At 34.6% G+C, this 20,723-nt stretch overlaps 1 protein-coding gene across 1 annotated transcript; it reads left to right on the top strand.

Annotated features, from left to right (window-relative positions):
* Window positions 1–2,808: 2,808 nt before the first annotated feature.
* LOC128132763 (uncharacterized) lies at window positions 2,809–20,370 on the top strand. Its single transcript, XM_052769704.1, has 2 exons — window positions 2,809–3,345; window positions 20,272–20,370. The coding sequence occupies exons 1-2, from the start codon at window positions 2,809–2,811 to the stop codon at window positions 20,368–20,370; spliced, it is 636 nt and encodes a 211-aa protein (XP_052625664.1).
* The last annotated feature ends 353 nt before the right edge of the window (window positions 20,371–20,723 follow it).

The following is a 20,723-nucleotide window of genomic DNA, read 5'->3' as shown; positions in this document are numbered from 1 at the left end:
CGGACCCCAAACCAGTTCCAAAAGTTCACAAATTGATTTTTCTAACTTTCTTAAGAAGGCCAACCTCACTGATAAGGGCTTTATCTATGTGAAAGAATGACATCTTTGCTGTTAGGTCTGATCCGAGTCTGTTCTGATATGTCATTTTGTTTTCATCATTTCTAAGGCTTGGAAAAGGATCCAGAGTGATTCCAAGTTTCTATATGTTCCTTATATTATGAATTTAAGATCTGGAGAATATGGGGTGTTATTTCCAATTATAAATTGGTTATAATGGATCCACACTCCAGGTCAGTGGGCAGTCACCAGCTTTTGCTAGTGCTGTGATTGTCCACAATGTGAATTTTATATCTGGAGTTTGAGAGATGTTTTTCATTCAATTCCAACTCTGAGACTTTCACTTGTATGTCCTTTACTTCTCTTAATTTTCTTTTGGACTAATTCTACTCACAAGTTGGGTAGAATTGGCCAACATCACTTGACTGTATTGTTGGAGACAGAAGTGATACACCATTTTGTAAAATTCATATTTAATTCATCTTTTGGAGTTAGAATGAGTTCTTTATAGTTGTGGAATCCAGAGCAATCATAGTTTCCTATAAAATTTAGTTAAAGCTATGTTTTTGTTTTAGATTTTGGAGTAAATCCGTTTTGAACAGCAGGTCTGTTTTAGAGACCTTGTTGTGATTACTCTTTTCTCAACTCATCGCTTCGTTACTTCTCCTTTCTAACCTTTAGTCCTTCTTAGGTGAGGTTTTGAAGTTTGCTCAAGCTTGGTAGCATTATTTGATTGTTAGCCATCCTTAATACTCACTCAAGGTGAGTTCTCTCACACCGTTGTATTGATGATTGTGTTTGCTAGTTAGCTCGTGTGTGATTATTTGAATTTATTATAAAAGCATGCTATATAAGTATTGTTTTAATTTGTACATGTGCACTGTATGTAACTAATCATGGATATGGGGACACCACCAAAGGATACGGATTTACCGGTGCGGTGGGTAGGTAAGATCACCAACGTAATACTCATCATGAGGTGCGGTGATTAGGGCCAAGTGATACGGGATCTTCCCGGTGCGGCTCAAACCTACAAGTCCTTCTTGTATTATCGGCTTTGATTCGTTCTTTGCCCTTATTATAAAACTATAATTGGAAAATGGATTAGGGTTAGTAAATATGAATGTTAGTACAATGTCTGTGTTTGAATTCACTAAGCTTCGTGCTTACGTTTTTCCCTTATAACTTTTCAGGTGCTAAGATTAAAGAGGCTAAGGCTTGACATGGAGCATCGGGACATCGCTACTAGTTATTTTGTTGGGACCTTATTATTATTATTACTTCCGCACTTATTTTATATGATTATTAAGTTGATGGATTATGTTATGACTATTTCAGTTGTTTTAATTTAATTTAAGATGGGTTTTAAAAGTTTAAAATTTTTGCAAAAAAAATTGGGTGTCACAAGGTGGTATCAGAGCCACAGTTTGAGGGAACTAGGCATTCTTGTGGATGTTCTAGAATCAAATTTGAGGCTCTATAAGAGTTTATTTTCTTTTTAAAATATTTTTCAAACTTTCTGAAGACTAGTAGTGAAAGATGTCGCGGTGTACCAGTCAGCCAGCCAAGTAAGCCTTATTTCTTATGTTAAATGTTTATGTTAAATTGTTGACTATGAATTGGATTCTACTAGCCTTAAAATATTAGATTACACACTTAGTTAGTGTTAACATGTGAGAGAGTTGTAAAATTAACGGCTAGAGCGAACTGGAAATTTTGAAACTAGACGCGAATGCGAAATTGGAACTTGTGTGGAAGGTAGTAGAAGGGCCCCTACTATTTGAAACATCGGTGCCGGTTTCGAGTCGGGGCAAGGTTGAAAAATTTTCGGCAAGCTGAGTGTTTTGTCTTCCTAGAAATATCTAGGCTGAATTGTTTCTAAGATTTTCCTTCTTCTGTGGATACCAATGGCTCCGCCTGCTCGACTTAATCAGCTCCAAATGGAGCAAGTTAGGGATATTGTCGTTGAGGAATTCAATAACGGTTTCAACGAACTAATCCCGGGTGTGACCAACGACATAATCAACCAATTCGGTGCTCTTCTGGATGAGCGCCTCGCGGCTATTCCCGGGGAAGCGTTACTGTCTCTGCCTATTCAGGATTCGGCATACTACTTCGAGAAGTTCAACAAGTGTAGCTCTCCTCTTTGGAATGGTGAATCCGGCCCAATTGCTACTAAGCCCTGGGTGTCAAATGTTGAGGGCGCCTTCATAAGTGTTGGGTGTCCGGACTAGTACAAAGCAGTGATCGCCATGAATCAGCTGTGAAAAAGGGGAAAGACATAGTGGAACACCATCACCGCTCTATTGAACGAAGACTAAGTGAGGGCCATGTCTTGGGCCCAATTTGTGGAGAGGTTCGAGGCACAATATGTGCCTAAGGTGGAGCAGCAGCGGATGCAGCAAGAGTTCATGGCCTTACAGCAGACTACTAAATCCGTTAGTGACCTGAACGCCAAGTTCTTGGAGATGCTATCTTTTTGCCCCTCGTTTGCTGGGAACGCGGCCTGGTTAGTCAGCCGGTACACGGCCATCCTACGTATCGAGATTCGGGAATTCGTTAGCATGCAGGAGTTCTCGACTTTATCTGCGATCATGAATGTAGCGAGGAGGAGGGAAATCGAGTTGTAGACCCAGTCCAAGAGGAAGGCCAATGACACCTCTTCCAAGACATCCAGAGATGCCCAGAAAACGCAAAAGCAGGGTAGTAAGTCAAGGTATGAGTATAGGACGTCTTCAGGGCGAGAAAAATATGTTGATATGCTACAACTGCAAAAAGCCAGGGCATCATTGGAAGAATTGTAGGGATCCCCCTGCGAGTGTAGTACCTCATATTGCTTCTGCAGTTCCCGTCTGCTATCACTGCAACGAGACGGGACACAAGAAGCCTGAATGCTCGAAGTTGAAGACTGGTAAAGGAGACAGGGGTACAAATCCTGCAATTGCATCATCCTCTAAGGGAACCACTATGGTGACACGAGGTCGTGCTCACCAGATGACTGTGGAGGAGCCGGTGATTACAACAACAGTGGCAGACACTTATTTGCTAGATTCCAAGCCCGATGTTGTTATGTTTGATAGCGGTGCTACCCATTCTTTTGTATCTCACACGTTTATTAATCGTTTGGGGCGTAGTATCGGAAAATTGGCTCACCCAATGGTTGTCAATATTGTCGACAACCGCACTATTTATGTCACCGATGTTTATCGAGGTTACACTCTCGAGTTTTCTGGAGTTGAATTCCCCATTGATCTTATCCTTATTGCGATGCGAGAGCTCTGCATTATCGTAGGCATGGATTGGCTTGATGCGTTTGATGCGGAAATCCACTGTCGTAAGAAGCAAGTTCGTGTTCGAAACCCTAGAGGTGGAGAACTTATTATTCAGGGGGACATTCCTCGCCTGGCTATGGCTTCTTGCTCTTCTGCTATAGCACTAGACAACGTTCCTATCGTTTCCGACTTCAGCGATGTCTTTCCGGAGGAACTCCCTGGCTTTCCACCTATTCGGCAAGTGGAGTTTCGCATTGATTTGGTGCCAGGTGCGACTCCGGTAGCGAAATCTCCTTACCGCTTGGCACCACCTGAAATGAAAGAGCTCCAAGATCAACTTCAAGAACTAAGTGATAAAGGGTTTATACGGCTAAGCTGCTCACCTTGGGGTGCTCCTATTCTCTTTGTGAAGAAGAAAGATGGATCCCAGCGAATGTGTATTGATTATAGGGAGCTAAACAAGCGCACGATAAAGAATAGGTACCCGTTGGCACGTATTGACGATCTTTTCGATCAGCTTCAGGGAGCATCTTGGTTTTCCAAGATTGACTTACGTTACGGTTACCATCAGATGCGGGTTCGTGAAGAAGACATTGAGAAAACAGCATTCCGTACTCACCCTCTGACATTGAGAAAATGGTATTAAGGTCGATCAAGCCAAGGTTAATGCGGTTAAACAATGGAAGATTCCAAAAACACCTTCTGAAATTCGCAGTTTCTTGGGTTTAGTCGGTTATTACCGGAGGTTCATTGAAAATTTCTCTAAAATCGCCTTACCACTCACCCGATTGACCAAGAAATCAATGAATTTCATTTGGGGCCCGGAGCAGCAGCTGGCGTTTGATGAGCTAAGGAAACGATTGTGTGATGCTCCGATTTTGGCCTTACCTGATGGGGTTGAGGATATGGTGGTTTACTGTGATGCATCGCTTCAAGGTCTTGGTGCCGTGTTAATGCAACGAGATAGGGTGATAGCCTATGCCTCCCGACAGCTGAAACCCCACGAACGAAACTACCCCACTCATGATTTGGAGCTTGGGGCTGTTGTTTTCGCTCTTAAGATTTGGAGACACTATCTCTATGGAGTGAAGTTTATCATATACACTGACCATAAGAGTCTAAAATATTTGTTCGAGCAGCGGGATTTGAATATGAGGCAGATCCGAGGGTTGGATGTGGTAAAAGATTATGATTGTGAAATTCACTACCACCCCGGTAAAGCTAATGTGGTAGCTGATGCTCTCAGTCGTAAACAATCTGCCGAACCGATTCGAGCTAAGTCTCTCCGGATCACAATGGTGTCGTCTTTGTTAGATCTAATCTGGGACGCCCAAAAGACGGCAATACTGGAGGAAAACATCAGGCGTGAGAAGATTGGGAAAGAGTTGCCTAAGATGGAACGAGACGGGCGGGGTTTGCTGACTCGCTACGGTAGGGTTTGGGTCCCATATACCGGGGGAAATCGGAAAACCCTAATGGATGAGTCTCATAAGTCAAAATTTTCTATCCATCCTGGTGCTACTAAAATGTATCGGGACCTTCATGAGGCTTACTGGTGGCATGGAATGAAGAATGATGTGGCTCGATTTGTGGAAGAATGTATGACCTGTCGGAAGGTCAAGGCGGAACACCAGAAACCGCATGGGAAGTTGCAACCATTGGAGATTCCTGAATGGAAATAGGAGCATCTAACCATGGACTTCATTACAAAACTTCCTAGAACTGCCCGAGGATCAGATACGATATGGGTGATTGTTGATCGTTTGACTAAGAGTGCTCACTTTCTGGCTATAAAGGAGAGCTCATCGGCGGAGAAATTAGCTGAGATCTTTGTTCGGGAGATTGTCTCATTACATGGGGTGCCCGTTTCTATCGTCTCCGATCGAGACACCCGATTTTCCTCTCGGTTCTGGAGGAAGTTTCAAGAGGAATTGGGCACACGATTACATTTTAGTACCGCCTTCCATCCGCAGACAGACGGGCAGAGTGAGCGGACGATTCAGACCTTGGAGGACATGCTTAGGGCGTGTGCGATTGATTTTGGGGGTAGTTGGGATGACCATCTACATCTAGCTGAGTTTTCTTATAACAACAGCTATCACTCGAGCATTAAAATGCCTCCGTATGAAGCCTTGTACGGGAGGAAGTGCAGGACGCCCGTTTGTTGGGGCGAAGTTGGGCAGAGGGTACTTGGGAGTACCGATATCGTGCTACAGACTACGGAGAAAATCCAAGTGATTCGGGATCATTTGGTCACAGCGAGCAGTCGTCAGAAAAGTTATGCCGACAAAAGACGCTCCAATCTTGAGTTCCAGGTGGGAGATTATGTGTTGCTTAAAGTTTCCCCCTGGAAAGGTGTGATTCGATTTCGGAAGCGGGGAAAGCTCGGACCCCGATTCATTGGACCCTACAAGGTCATAGCTCGTGTGGGGAAGGTGACTTACCGTTTAGAGCTTCCTGACGAGCTTCGTCTAATTCATAATACGTTCCACGTGTCTCAGTTACGAAAATGCGTTGTTGATGAGACCGCTGTGATACCACTGGAGGACATACAAATTGACGAGCGTCTCAATTATGTTGAGAAACCAATCGCTATTTTAGAACGAAAGACGAAAGCTCTTCGCAACAAGACTATAAACCTGGTTAAAGTGCAGTGGCAACATAGGAAGGGTTCGGAATGGACTTGGGAACCGGAATGCGAGATGCGGGCTCATTATCCGGATCTGTTTCTAGGAGTTGACTTCGAGGACGAAGTCCGTTCTTAGTGGGGGAGAGTTGTAACGCCCCGGGTTTTCTCGGTACGTTTGGTTATTTTAATTTAATTATCCTTGTAACCTTGGGTTAATTTATTTAACCAATTTCTAATTTCTTATGTTATTGGACTCTTTTGATCATCTTGTAAACTCCTTTTATTGAAGTCCATGGGCTATGGGCCTATTTGCAAAGTCCATCTAGTTAATAGTACTTAATGTGTAAATTGAATCATTTGGAACACACACAAGGAAAACACTCTAAACCCTCCCTCTCTCTCAAAAATCGTCCCTCTCTCTCTCTCTTTGGGATCAAGAGCAGCCAAGGGGCTGTTTGGAGCTTAATTCTTGTTCATTTCCAGCCTTGATTCGTATTGGTATGAACCTCCTTATCCTTTCTTACGACTTGATTCATAACCTTGTTCTAGTTTTATGATTTCATCTTCACCTCTTCTCCTTCTTATTTTATTGTAATTGTATGTTATACATCATCTCAAGATCCTATCTTCACCCCATATATGGTGGATGATGGATCTAGGGGATTACATGTGGCAAAAGATCATGGAAACCCTAAAAGGGAGAATGATGATTTTATGTGCTTATGTTTATTTTCATGTTGATTATTATTACATCCTTGTGGCTAAATGAAATCCTAATGATCCCTAACCCTTTTTAGTACCACCATTATCATGGGGACTGAATTGGGATGATGAACACATCTTAAAATGTGTTTCAAAAGGAGAAGGATGGATAAGCCAAAAAAAAGCAATCACGGGTGGCTACGATTCTGTTTTCCATCAGATCTGTAGTCATTTTGTAAAAATCATATCTGGAGCTCTAGAACTCAAACGGACCCCAAACCAGTTCCAAAAGTTCACAAATTGATTTTTCTAACTTTCTTAAGAAGGCCAACCTCACTGATAAGGGCTTTATCTATGTGAAAGAATGACATCTTTGCTGTTAGGTCTGATCCGAGTCTGTTCTGATATGTCATTTTGTTTTCATCATTTCTAAGGCTTGGAAAAGGATCCAGAGTGATTCCAAGTTTCTATATGTTCCTTATATTATGAATTTAAGATCTGGAGAATATGGGGTGTTATTTCCAATTATAAATTGGTTATAATGGATCCACACTCCAGGTCAGTGGGCAGTCACCAGCTTTTGCTAGTGCTGTGATTGTCCACAATGTGAATTTTATATCTGGAGTTTGAGAGATGTTTTTCATTCAATTCCAACTCTGAGACTTTCACTTGTATGTCCTTTACTTCTCTTAATTTTCTTTTGGACTAATTCTACTCACAAGTTGGGTAGAATTGGCCAACATCACTTGACTGTATTGTTGGAGACAGAAGTGATACACCATTTTGTAAAATTCATATTTAATTCATCTTTTGGAGTTAGAATGAGTTCTTTATAGTTGTGGAATCCAGAGCAATCATAGTTTCCTATAAAATTTAGTTAAAGCTATGTTTTTGTTTTAGATTTTGGAGTAAATCCGTTTTGAACAGCAGGTCTGTTTTAGAGACCTTGTTGTGATTACTCTTTTCTCAACTCATCGCTTCGTTACTTCTCCTTTCTAACCTTTAGTCCTTCTTAGGTGAGGTTTTGAAGTTTGCTCAAGCTTGGTAGCATTATTTGATTGTTAGCCATCCTTAATACTCACTCAAGGTGAGTTCTCTCACACCGTTGTATTGATGATTGTGTTTGCTAGTTAGCTCGTGTGTGATTATTTGAATTTATTATAAAAGCATGCTATATAAGTATTGTTTTAATTCGTACATGTGCACTGTATGTAACTAATCATGGATATGGGGACACCACCAAAGGATACGGATTTACCGGTGCGGTGGGTAGGTAAGGTCACCAACGTAATACTCATCATGAGGTGCGGTGATTAGGGCCAAGTGATACGGGATCTTCCCGGTGCGGCTCAAACCTACAAGTCCTTCTTGTATTATCGGCTTTGATTCGTTCTTTGCCCTTATTATAAAACTATAATTGGAAAATGGATTAGGGTTAGTAAATATGAATGTTAGTACAATGTCTGTGTTTGAATTCACTAAGCTTCGTGCTTACGTTTTTCCCTTATAACTTTTCAGGTGCTAAGATTAAAGAGGCTAAGGCTTGACATGGAGCATCGGGACATCGCTACTAGTTATTTTGTTGGGACCTTATTATTATTATTACTTCCGCACTTATTTTATATGATTATTAAGTTGATGGATTATGTTATGACTATTTCAGTTGTTTTAATTTAATTTAAGATGGGTTTTAAAAGTTTAAAATTTTTGCAAAAAAAATTGGGTGTGACAGTGAGCTATTCTCCTTTATTTTATTTCTAGTCCTCTTTCCAACATTGTTCAACGACAATACCTAGAATGGATAAGGATGTTTCTTCTTTTCTTTCTTTTCATGGTTAACCAAAGTAATAGACAATGAAGAAGGAAATTAAGTCTCACACCTCATCCACCTGCTATGTTTCTTACATCATTTGTTTTCTTTCCTATTTATGCTACAATAATTTAGAGAAAATGAAAAGGAAGTTGGATATTTCTAGAATAAAGAACCTATAAGTCATAGGTACTATTCATCCTCACTATTTCTTCCCTTCTTGACTGCATCATGTGAGTCTGGCTATGTGTACTGTTTCTCTTTTTCAATGTATCAAATGCTTAAAAAATGCATATGAAATGCCTAAATGTTATGCAAGAAATATCTTTCATTTACCCATTTTGGTGTGGATCTACATGTTCTTTTTGGGATGGATCTTCAACAGGTTTTACTTGATCCAGTGTTTGATTTTTTTGTTTATTTTTTGTTTTAGGTTTGTTGATAAGGAATTTTAAAAACACTTAGAATCAAGACATAAAAGAGTTTTCTGAATGCAAAAAGAAGTCGGTTTGTTTTATCTTTTGATGGAGCTTTAATACAAACAAGAGGTATTTAATTTTCTTTATTGGTGTATAGATGAGGGTTATTTTAGAAATTATGTGATGTAGTTAGTTGCAGCATAAATTAAGCTTGTATATACTATTTTGCTAGTAAATTTCATAAAACTAATCTATTCGTTTATGTTGCAAAATAGTCAATTAGGCATGTATATTAAATCTCATTATCAACTGTTCTTTGAGGTTACTGGAGCTGTAAAAAAGAGTATTGAAGATGGGTTACCAAAAGACATCACATTATCCACTTTTTTTCTCTTTTTTATTTAATTGAACAAACCAAAAGACATCACATTATCAACTTTTTTTCTCTTTTATTTGATTGAACAAACCAAATTATTGACTTTTGTTTCTTCTTCTTCTTCTTCTTTTTTTTATTAATTGAACATACCAGCCTCTAATTGTCTTAGTATTTGTAAATTTTGAATTTAACTTTGAGGTTTTTCATTTTGATAGGTTATCAAAATTATTGTGTTTTCTTGTTTGTATGTATGTTATAGATTTGAATCACTTAGTTCTCATCTATATCTACGTTATAGATTTGAATTTATGTCACTATTAACGACATTGCAAGAATAATACAATGGTAGAAAAAGCCATTGGGTTAGAAGCATAGATGTCAAATTTAAAATTCTTTGTGCCGGTTTGTTATATCTAATGAAATCTTAATTTTTTAAAAAATTATCTTATTATCTTTTATCAAAAAAATTGTGCTACCCCTTGCAAAAGTTTCTGATTCACTGCACCCAAGTGGAAGTGGGAGCAGATCACAATGGATTTTCTAACCAAATTTCCTAAGACAACTAGTGGTTACAACAGTATATGTGTAGTTGTCGATAGATTAACCAAGTCTGTTCACTTCCATCCAATAAAAGAGACATATAATATGGAAAAGCTAACCATGACGTAACTTAGAAAGATTTTCATATTACATGGGGTACCATTATCTATTATCTCCTATAGAGATCGCATATTTACCTCCCGATACTGGAAATGTTTGCAAAAATCCATTAGTACTCGTCTGGATATGTGTACAACCTATCATCCTAAGACCGAGAGAAAGGACAATCCAAAAGTTTGAAGGCATTCTCAGAGCATGTGTCATAGATTTTGGAAATGCATGGGACACTCATCTTTCATTGATTAAGTTCTCATAGAATACTAGTTATCACATGAGCGTCAACACTGCATCATTCGAAGCTTTATACGGTCAAAAATGAAGATCTCCTATTTGTTGAAAAGAAGTTGGAGATACCCAACTAGCCAAGAAATTCGTTAGAAATACCCTACAAACCAGTCCTAAGATTATTCATGAGACAACCGAGAAAATAGTGTAAATCCGCAAATGCATGAAGGCAGCACGTGATCGTCAAAAAAGCTATGATGATATAAGACGTAAGCCCCTTGAATTCCAAGTTGGAGATAGGTTAGTTCTCAAGGTTTCTCCATGGAATGTATTTATAAGGTTCAGAAGCGAGGAAAGCTAAATCCTAGGTACATAGGACCGTTCGAAATCCTCAACTAGATTAGTTTGGTGCCCTACCGACTTAGATTACCCCAAGGGCTCAATAACATGCATGACACCTTCCATATGTCCAATCTTAAGAAGTGTCACTCCGACGATACACTTGTCATTCCACTTGAAGAAATTAAAATCAACCCTAAATTGAACTTCTTCGAGGATCCGGTTGAAATTATGGACTGAGAGGTCAAATGATTCAAGTAGAGTCGAATTCCCATAGTCAAGGTACAATGGAACTCTAAGCAAGGACCGAGTGTACATTCGAATGAGAGGACCAAATGACTCACTTGTTCGTAAGAATCCTAACTACCAGATAACTTTCGAAATGAAATTCCTAAACTGGGGGGACAATGTGAGACCCGAGAAAATTTTCATGACCGACCACCGTTAGGAAGTAGCAGAGAGAGATAAATGTAATAGTTTAGTATTGTAATGTTTGATTTGTGAATAAATATAATCAAATATATTGTTACATTCAGAAATAAATCGACGTTTAGGCTTAAAAATAAGTGTCTAAAAAGTTGTATCATCTTTAAAAACGGTTAACGTATTCGGAAAGTAATCGTTGACGTGATTCCAAGGATATAAAATTCATAAAAATCTGACTCCGATTAGAGGAGTTATGATTTTTGTAAGAAATAAAATCAACCACGTAAATAATTATTACAACATCGAAATGGCACATAGAGAATAACTGAGTTTTAACTAAAGTTACAAAAACAAGAAACATAGTACTCCTCGAGATAAGAGCTTTAGGACAAAGAATGTCAAAACCGAGGTCCGTATGAAAGAGATATGAATGTTGTAAAATTATTTATTTTTAACTTCGTTAGGAAAAAAAGATGAAAGTCAAAACAAGCAAAAAAACCTAAAGAAAAGTTGTAATACTAGTTTAGATCGACACATAGATGTGAAGATGAGAAAGATCAGAGCTTGTACACATAAGATATGCATTTTTCAAAATGTTTTTGTGCACACATTGTTCGTGCCATCGCACGACATGCACCTCACACCGGATTCGATTGGATTGCGAGTGACACATGGTGACTCCCGGATGGAGAACCGATGATCATGCGCGACATGCACAACTGATTGCGTCACGCGCACCCCAAAATCTTGACTATAAGTAGCAGGCTTGCAATCCCCGTTTTGCATCCCTCAAGTCTCGACCCTCTCTCACATTTGGAGCTACTACAATCCCAAACTGACTTCCATAGTCTCCAACCCCAGTTCTACCCTACATCGATATCACGCATCGGGGGTTACTTCACGACCCCACCCCACTTTTACTATTTTCAGATGTATAGGGGGAATACATGCTTCCAAACAACTTTATCAAATTTACAAAAATATATGTATTAGTAGTTTATACAAACCATGAAACGTTAGCATAATATGTTGGTAAATATGTTGTCTAGTTTTAAGCAATGATATTATTCCTAGAAGTATTTCTAGCCAAAGTTTAAGGATATGCACTGCACTTAGCTGTTACTCTGCCCTAATATCCTATTATCTAGACATTCGTAATTATTGTATATATATATATATATATATATAAAGAGAGAGAGAGAGAGAGAGAGAGAGAGAGAGAGAGAGAGTTAGGCTCATATATAACATATAAGTATTGTATGAACGTATGACACATTCTCAGCCAATCAATTGAAAAGTGTACCATGGTGATTTAGCATATAAATCATTTAATTAATTTTAAAGATAATCTTATAGTTATGGTCATTTAGAGTACCAAGGAATTTGATTTCAAAAGCACCATGTATATATCGACCTAATTTTGGGAGGTTCTTTTTGGGATAAAATAGGATTCACACATAAGAAGTAAAGGATGAAGAACGCCACGTTCGACTTGTCGTCTCCACAGACGCATAACACCATCGTCGGACCACTACCGGTATCCTATTTCACCATCATTTATGTTTCCTCTTTATCACACACTTTTTCTTCAGTAGAGGCTGTATCACAAGACAGAGCATTCACGACGTCTCTTTCTCATTCTCTTCTCTGATAAATTGTTGTCTCGTATAAAAAAAGTGAGATGATATTACCTCTCTACCTCTTTCTCAAACAACAAAGTAAACCTTGAATCCTTATATCATATTCATTAAATCTCATTGATCGATCTCCATGACTACTTTAGAGGCCGTGATCTTTGTCTACATTGCTAAGCTAATTGAGCAAGCTAGATAATATGATGGTCAGTCAAAATTCATTTTCTTTGATCTTTCTATTTTATTTCTATTTCACTACTCATCATACTTGGAGCAAGGATTATCCGATTTATGTTCACATTCATGTGATTTTGTTTTTTTCGGTTTTATAATTGTTTCATAACATCATCTTGTTGCTTAAATGGAATTTACGGAGAGAAAGAGATACAAATGACTCAAAATTGATCTTATTCTTTCTATTAGCTAGTCCTCTATATAGTTTAGTTTATTAGGACATACGAATTGCAACATGTAATTATAGTTTCAAACTGGAAGTTTACTTTGGGATCTAAATTGAATAATCCATATTATGATTTATGTTTTATAACTTGATTATCCATTGTACATATCAACTTCTATGTGTTACGTATGTTGTTTTTTAAAAATTCCAAGGAGCTAGAATTTTTAGACCATTTTTGTGGTCATAATTTGATTTTGAACTTGACATCTTCCTAGTATGGTCCTAATCTAACCATTTATGATTCCGTTTATGTAGATCGACATTTGTTTGACATATTTGTTCCATTGCAAGCTTTTAATCTGATTATTTTTTTATTCCTCATATTCACTTAATATGCTTGTTTCTAGTATAGTGCTTTTGTTGATTCTAATTATCCTTCTTACAATTTAATAGAAGAAATGATAAAAGTTGCAAAGTTAGGTGTGGAAACTGATTGTGGAATAAAGGAATCCGTTCTCCGATGGGTACAAAAATGTAATTCGTGCTTGGAGAGCTTCATGGAGGATTTGGTCATCAATAGAGTAGAAAGGGTATCAGGAGAGGAGTATCGACAGAAATGGAATCATAACTAAAATAAATTTTTTCTATATAACATCAATGTAATTTATTTGTTTTTCTTTTTACAATATTAAAAAAATAAGCATGATTTTTTTTACCGTGAATTAACTTTGATAATTAAAGAATGAATTCTTATTATTAAAGAATGAATTTTGATTCTTAAAGAATTAGAAAGGCTGAAGGTGGCGTTTTATGATGAAGTCTTGCTGGTGTGTTTTTATGCAGATATATGTCATGAGAGGATGGTGATGCAGGTGGTAATCAATATCGATAAGAGAAAGTGGAAACACAAAAAGATTTAGACATTGTATTCTTCAAATATTCTTTAAAATGATCGAATTCTTCAAGAATTACAATCGTTCATGGTGGTAATTTGTAATGATGATTAAAGTGAAAACACAAAAAAAAAATTAGACATTGTATTCTTCACTTGTATAAAAAAATGTGGTGTTATAGATTTAAAAAAAAAAACTATATATTCTTCAAGAATTACTTCATTTGTATAAAATATTTGTGGTGTTATAGTTAGAACACTTCAGTTCTTCAAGAATTCTTCAGTGTATACAATATGAAGTTAAACCATTTATTAAACATAAATTATAAAGGAATATTTCATTGGTTGTTAAGTTATACCGATTATTTATCCTAAATTCTAAAAGAATGTTTGATTGGTTGATAAGTTAAACAAATTATTTATCCTAAATTCTAAAAGAATATTTGATTTGTTAGTGTGTTCAACTTATTCTCACTTGCTTCAGTTAAAAGTATTCTTCAAGAATTTCTTATTAATATTTCTTTAAAAAATGTTGAATTATTTTAGCAGAGAAACATAAGATTCACATTGTTGTATGATATTATGATTTGTTTTAACGTTTTCTTTAATTTTATTTTTTTAATTAATTTCACTTAGTTCCCAAAAATATAGTTATATTTAATTCTCTCTTATAATAAAATACCAAATTTACCCTTATAATCAATAAAGTGCATTTATCTAGTAAATGACATCTCATGTTAATACAATGTACCGCAAAATCACATCCATTCATTTTTCTTAATCTAATGGACAGAATTTGGTCATACATTCAAACATTATTTAAGATTCACATTTGATCCTAACTCTCTCTCTCTCTCTCTCTCTCTATATATATATATATATATATATATATATATATATATATATATATATATATATATATATCATTATCATTATATACTTATAAAGTTTGCATTTTTTCTTGAACCACATTCATTTGAAACTCCCATGTATTTTTTCCTTTCACCACATTCATTTGAAACTCCCATGACTTTTCAATTTCTTTCTAATAATTATTATAAGTTGGTTAATAAGGTTAAATAAATATCAAACCTAAAGTGTAATCATATATAAACTAAATTACAATATTAAAAACATATATTTTCTTCTACTTATAAAGTTTGTTTTTAAGTTTTAACATATTATACTTAATTTATAAGGTTTAATATGTTGTATGTAAACCATTATCATTTTAAAGCTACAACTTTTGATCAATTTGTATAAAATCCTTAAATTGTTAATTTAAATATAACCTTATATGATCAACTTAAATATAAAATTTAGTTCAAATTAAACAACCCAAAAAATATTTTGTAAATAGTTAAAAGTGATAAATTATAGTGTCTTTCTAATAATGATTATAAATTGGTTAATAAGGATAAATAAGTATCCAACCTAGAGTGTAATAAAAAATAAACTAAATTTCAATATTAAAATAATATTTTTACTTCTACTTATAAAGTTATGTCTTTAACTTTAAACATATCATACTTAATTTATTAGATTTAATATGTTGTTGTATGTAAACCATTATCAGTTTAAAGCTACAACTTTTGAACTGTATGGACAAAATACTTAAATTGTTAATTTAAATATAACATTACAGGGTCAACTTCAATATAAATTTCAGTTCCACTTAAAAAAAACTGAAAGAATATTTTGTGAATAGTGAAAGTGATAAGCAGCTTAAAATAACTTACAATAACAATAGTTAAAAATAATTCTATATAAATGATTATATTGTTATCTTTAAAATAAAAAAAAATTGTTTGATGTTTTAAATAATTAAACTGATAAAAATTAAAACGTTAACAAATAAATTTTAAAAATGAATTAACAATAACAACAACTATAAATGATATTAAACCATATATTATATTTAATTTTATTCATGAGTAACCCACAGGTAGATGTCATTCAAAAGATTGAGATTATGCAGTTTTAATAAATGTATATATATTATCATATAATTCAAAATAATCAATATACTATATCAACTAAGTATACGAATTATTATATCAAATTTAACAATGACATTATTTTTATATTTAAAAAAAATATATTTGTAAAGATTTCAGCTATATAGATGCTTCTATGCAACGCGCGGGCATTCGCCTAGTATACTTATAAAGCTAGCATTTTTCCTTTCACCATATTCATTTGAAACTCTCATTCATTTTTCCTTTCACCACATTCATTTGAAACTCTCATGACTTTTCAATTTTTTTCTAATAATGATTATAATTTGGTTAATAAGGTTAAAAAAATATAAAACCTAAAGTGTAATCATATATAAACTAAATTTCAATATTAAAAGAATATATTTTCTTCTACTTATAAAGTTATGTTCTTAACTTTTAACATATTATACTTAATTTATTAGGTCTAATATGTGTTGTATGTAAACCATTATCATTTTAAAGCTACAACTTTTGAACAATTTGTATAAAATACTTAAATTGTTATTTTAAATATAACCTTACATGATCAACTTAAATATAAATTTTCGTTCAACTTAAACAAACTATTTTTTTTTTGTAAATAGTTTAAAGTGATAAATTATAGTGTCTTTCTAATAATGATTAGAAGTTGCTTAATAAGGTTAAATAAGTATCAAACCTAAAGTGTAATCATAAATAAACTAAATTTCAATATTAAAATAATATTTTTAATTCTACGTATAAAGTTATGTCTTTAACTTTTAACATATTATACTTAATTTACTAGATTTAATATGTTGTTGTATATAAACAACTATCAATTTAAAGCTACAACTTTTGAACAGTTTGGACAAAATATTTAAATTGTTAATTTAAATATAACATTACAGGGTAAACTTCAATATAGATTTTAGTTCCACTGAAAAAACCCAAAGAATATTTTGTGAATAGTTAAAAATGATACATTGTAGTGATAAATGCAAAAACTAAATTGTAATATAAATTTAACTAAAATATTTCCTAAAGATATTTTTATAATCGTTAAAAGTTTTCAAATAATTAGCTTAAAATAACTTACAATAACAATAGTTAAAAATAACCCTATATAAATGGTTATATTGTTACCTTTAAAATAAAAAAAAATTGTTTGATGTTTTAAATAATTACAATGATAGAAATTAAAACGTTAAACAAATAGATTTTTAAAAATTAATTAATAATAACTACAACTATAAATAACATTAAACTATATATTATATTTTATTTTATTCATGAGTAACCCGCGGGTAAAGGTCATTCAAAAGATTGAGATTATGTAGTTTTAATAGATGTATATATTATCATATAATTCAAAATAGAGTAAATTACATGAATAGGCCCTATGGTTTAGAGTAATTTGCGTGTTTGGTCCTGACTTATTTTTTTAACTCGGAAGGTCCCTACTATTTTTGTTGTTGCACACTTGGTCCCTGTCTTACCTAAAAAACTGTTTTTCCCTTGATTTTCTAATTTATTTAAATAAACACACCCCAACCTCACCCATTCAACTTACCTTACATACCCCACAATTTTTCCCTATTTAAATAATAGTCTTTTTAGGTAAAACAGAGACCAAACGCGTAACAAAAACAAATAGTAGGGACAAAGCGTGTAACAAAAACAAATAGTAGAGACCTTCCGAGTTAAAAAATTAAGGTAGGGAACAAGCGCGCAAATCAACCCAAACCATAGGGACCATTTGTGTAATTTACTCTTCAAAATAATCAATATATTATATCTCCATAGTATATGAATTTTTATATCAAATTTAACAATAACATTATTGTTATATTTAAAAAAAACATGTAAAGATTTCAATTATATAGATGCTTCTGCGCAACACGCGGGCATTCGCCTACTATATATATATATATATATATATATATATATATATATATATATATATATATATATATATATATATATATATATATATATATATATATATATATATGGAAAAGAACTTGGTATCAAAGAAATACTAAATAAGGAAAAATAAAACGATAACCATACCTTAAGTTAAAACAACTAATATTAAATGAGTTGTTATTATCCATCAATTAGCCTGATCAAAATTGGTTAACCCCGGTTCTACAATCATTAATCTTGCGAGAGCCAGAAAGATATATTTAGATCTATGTAGGACTGTCACCTGGACTTGTGATTGCTAGCTCAATCCCGACAGGATAACTTTCTTAAGATATAAAAGTGTAAAAGTATTATTCAACATCCGATGAAGCGCCATGTGGGGGGGGGGGGGGGGGGGGGGGCATATATCGGTCCATAGTGTCGATTACAGGGGCTCATTTTAATACTGTCCATAATCCTTAATTTAAATTGCCTCGGGATGCTTTCAATTAGTTGTATGATTCGGTAAAGATTATAAAGATTTTGGATAGGTAATATATCCTAAAGGAAAGAAAAATTTTTAAAACAAAAATAGTTTTCGATCAAATAAAACGATAAAACAGAAAACTATAAAACATGTTAGTTCACCAACTTTATGCTGATGTTTTCAAAATACATGTATTCTCAAGAAGATGAGTGTGGAGGGTAGTTGTGGAAGGAAGGAAGGAAGTCATCAAGGAATTTGATAAAATTCATTTATGTTTGTTTTATATTTAGTTATGAATAGGAAGTGTGCTTGAATATTGAATGATGAAATCCTTTAATAAATTTATAATAAATAAAAGCAATTTTTGTATTATATTTATGTGTATTGTACAATATACCTGTCACCGTAATCTAATATCCCTATGTCACACAACTCGACGTTTCTGCCGCCGGCCGGGGTTGTGACATTTTGATTGGCAAACTTCAACATCGTAATCTTGTTAGGCTTTTGGGATACGGCTTGAAGAATCATGAAATGATACTACTCTATGAACAGATGCCAAATAAAGTTTTGGACCATTACATATTTGGTTAGCGTCTCTTATTTATCACCTTTTGCAATTATGAAATTTGGATTTGAAATCTGAAATTACTGTTTTGATGGGAATTTTGGCAAATAGGACGCTTTGTATGACTCTTGACTGGGATATAGGGTTCGATATCACCAAGGGAATTGCTCGAGGACTTTTGTATCTTCATCAAGATTCACGGTTGAGGATTATTCATAGAGACTTGAAAGTAAGTAATGTGTTATTACATGAGGATATGGGTCCCAAGATTTCAGACTTATGTTTGGAAAAGATAGTTAAAGGCAGAGAAACATAAGCTAATACCTCAAGAGTTGTTGGAACCTAGTAAGTACATGATTTCAATATTTTACTCTCGAATCTCTGGAACTTTTGTTCTATACAGTTAAGATTTTGGTGTTGTTGCAGTCGCTATATGTCTCTAGAATATGTGCTACACAGGTTGTTCTCAGTGTTGGAACACACTCATGATCAAACGTACACAAAGAACAAAAAGAAAAGAAGAGAGCAGATGAGAAACTTTTATGTTCTTATTCCCTTAATGAAAATATACATACGAGTCTACATAATGGAAAAGAAAAGCTACTTTATGATACATCAAAACAATGAAATAAACAACTCTTAAATAGTAAGTCTAGCTATCTATCTACTAAGCTAAAAAGCAGGAAACAAAGTTGCAGGTATCACTCCACGTGCTCTCTGGAAAGTAGGCACTCATTTAAGCCTTACTCTTTTATCTATTTATTTCCCAAAGAAACGGTCACAACTTTTAACTAAATTCAGAATTAAACCCGATAATCACCCCTTAATTGTGACTTGTCCATACCCCTCGTTTCACATTAGTATTTATGAATCGCCTGCCACCACTGTTCGTGACAAAACGAGCCTCCTTCTTCATCATCTGAATGTCATACACTCTGGTTGTACCTTCTTCAAGTCACCTGCATTACCATCTTCTTGCACATCCGCTAGTCTTGATCTCGTTCTTGCTTCATTTCTTCTAGCCTCTTGTTACATGCTTTTTTTTTCTTGTTACTGTTTTCTCTTCTTCTTGTTTCTTGCTACCTACTTTCATTTGATCATAATCACGAATATGGTCTCGGTCTTAATGTGAATCTTCGGTCATTTGATTCAACATGTTGGTTTTCTTTTATTAAAGGGTAGGTACTGAAAACCCGTAGGTCAGAGTTGTCATCTTCTCTGCCAGTCCCTACTCTTCGTGTTATTCATGCCCTTCATGCTAAAATTTCAAGTTCCAAAAACAAAACCCGAAACTTTCTACGTGCTACTGTCTGCTACTTGCTACATACTTCTGGTTTGCTACTCGCTACAAAATCTCGGACTTACTATCTTGCTTTCCCTATGATCACCGAAACTATTAAAAGGTATTATTGATAGCAAACTTATCATTTGAAGTTGTTTAGTTATTTGGATGTCTTATGACATTTGTTATTTGTAGAAGGGTGTTTTCTGTTTTGTTCTAAAATGCAGGTAAATAAGCGTGGATTGTTTAACCCGTATTCTTCGGGTTTGGTTGATCCAGTTGCCCCAAAGTATTTAATGTTGGAGTTCAGTTCATTTGAGATATAGAGATATTTTTTTTGTTCTTTCACTTATAGTGTTTTCTCTCCGTTTGAGGGTTTTCTATTAGGGTTTCTATATTTTTCACTTGTTCTTGAATCGATTTGTTCATAAATGATTATTAGAGTGTTGAGTGTGATTGTAGTGAGGTTTTTCTCTTGTAATTGTTGATGTAAACCAACTGTTTCATGTTTAAATGAAATGTTGATGTTGGGAAGTTGTTGAGTTCATACTTTTGTACATGGTATCAGAGCAGTAGGCTTTGTCGTTTTCTTCATCGGTGTACATCGGAGGTCCTCTTCTTCGTTGGTAGTCATCGAAGGGTTTTCATCTTCAGAAGACATCAGAAAAGGTTGTTTTTA

The sequence above is a fragment of the Lactuca sativa genome, chromosome 3 (assembly GCF_002870075.4).
Source record: "Lactuca sativa cultivar Salinas chromosome 3, Lsat_Salinas_v11, whole genome shotgun sequence".
Classification (NCBI taxonomy): Eukaryota; Viridiplantae; Streptophyta; class Magnoliopsida; order Asterales; family Asteraceae; genus Lactuca; species Lactuca sativa.
Note: the sequence above shows the minus strand (reverse complement) of the source record. Positions and strands in the feature narration are given on the sequence as shown.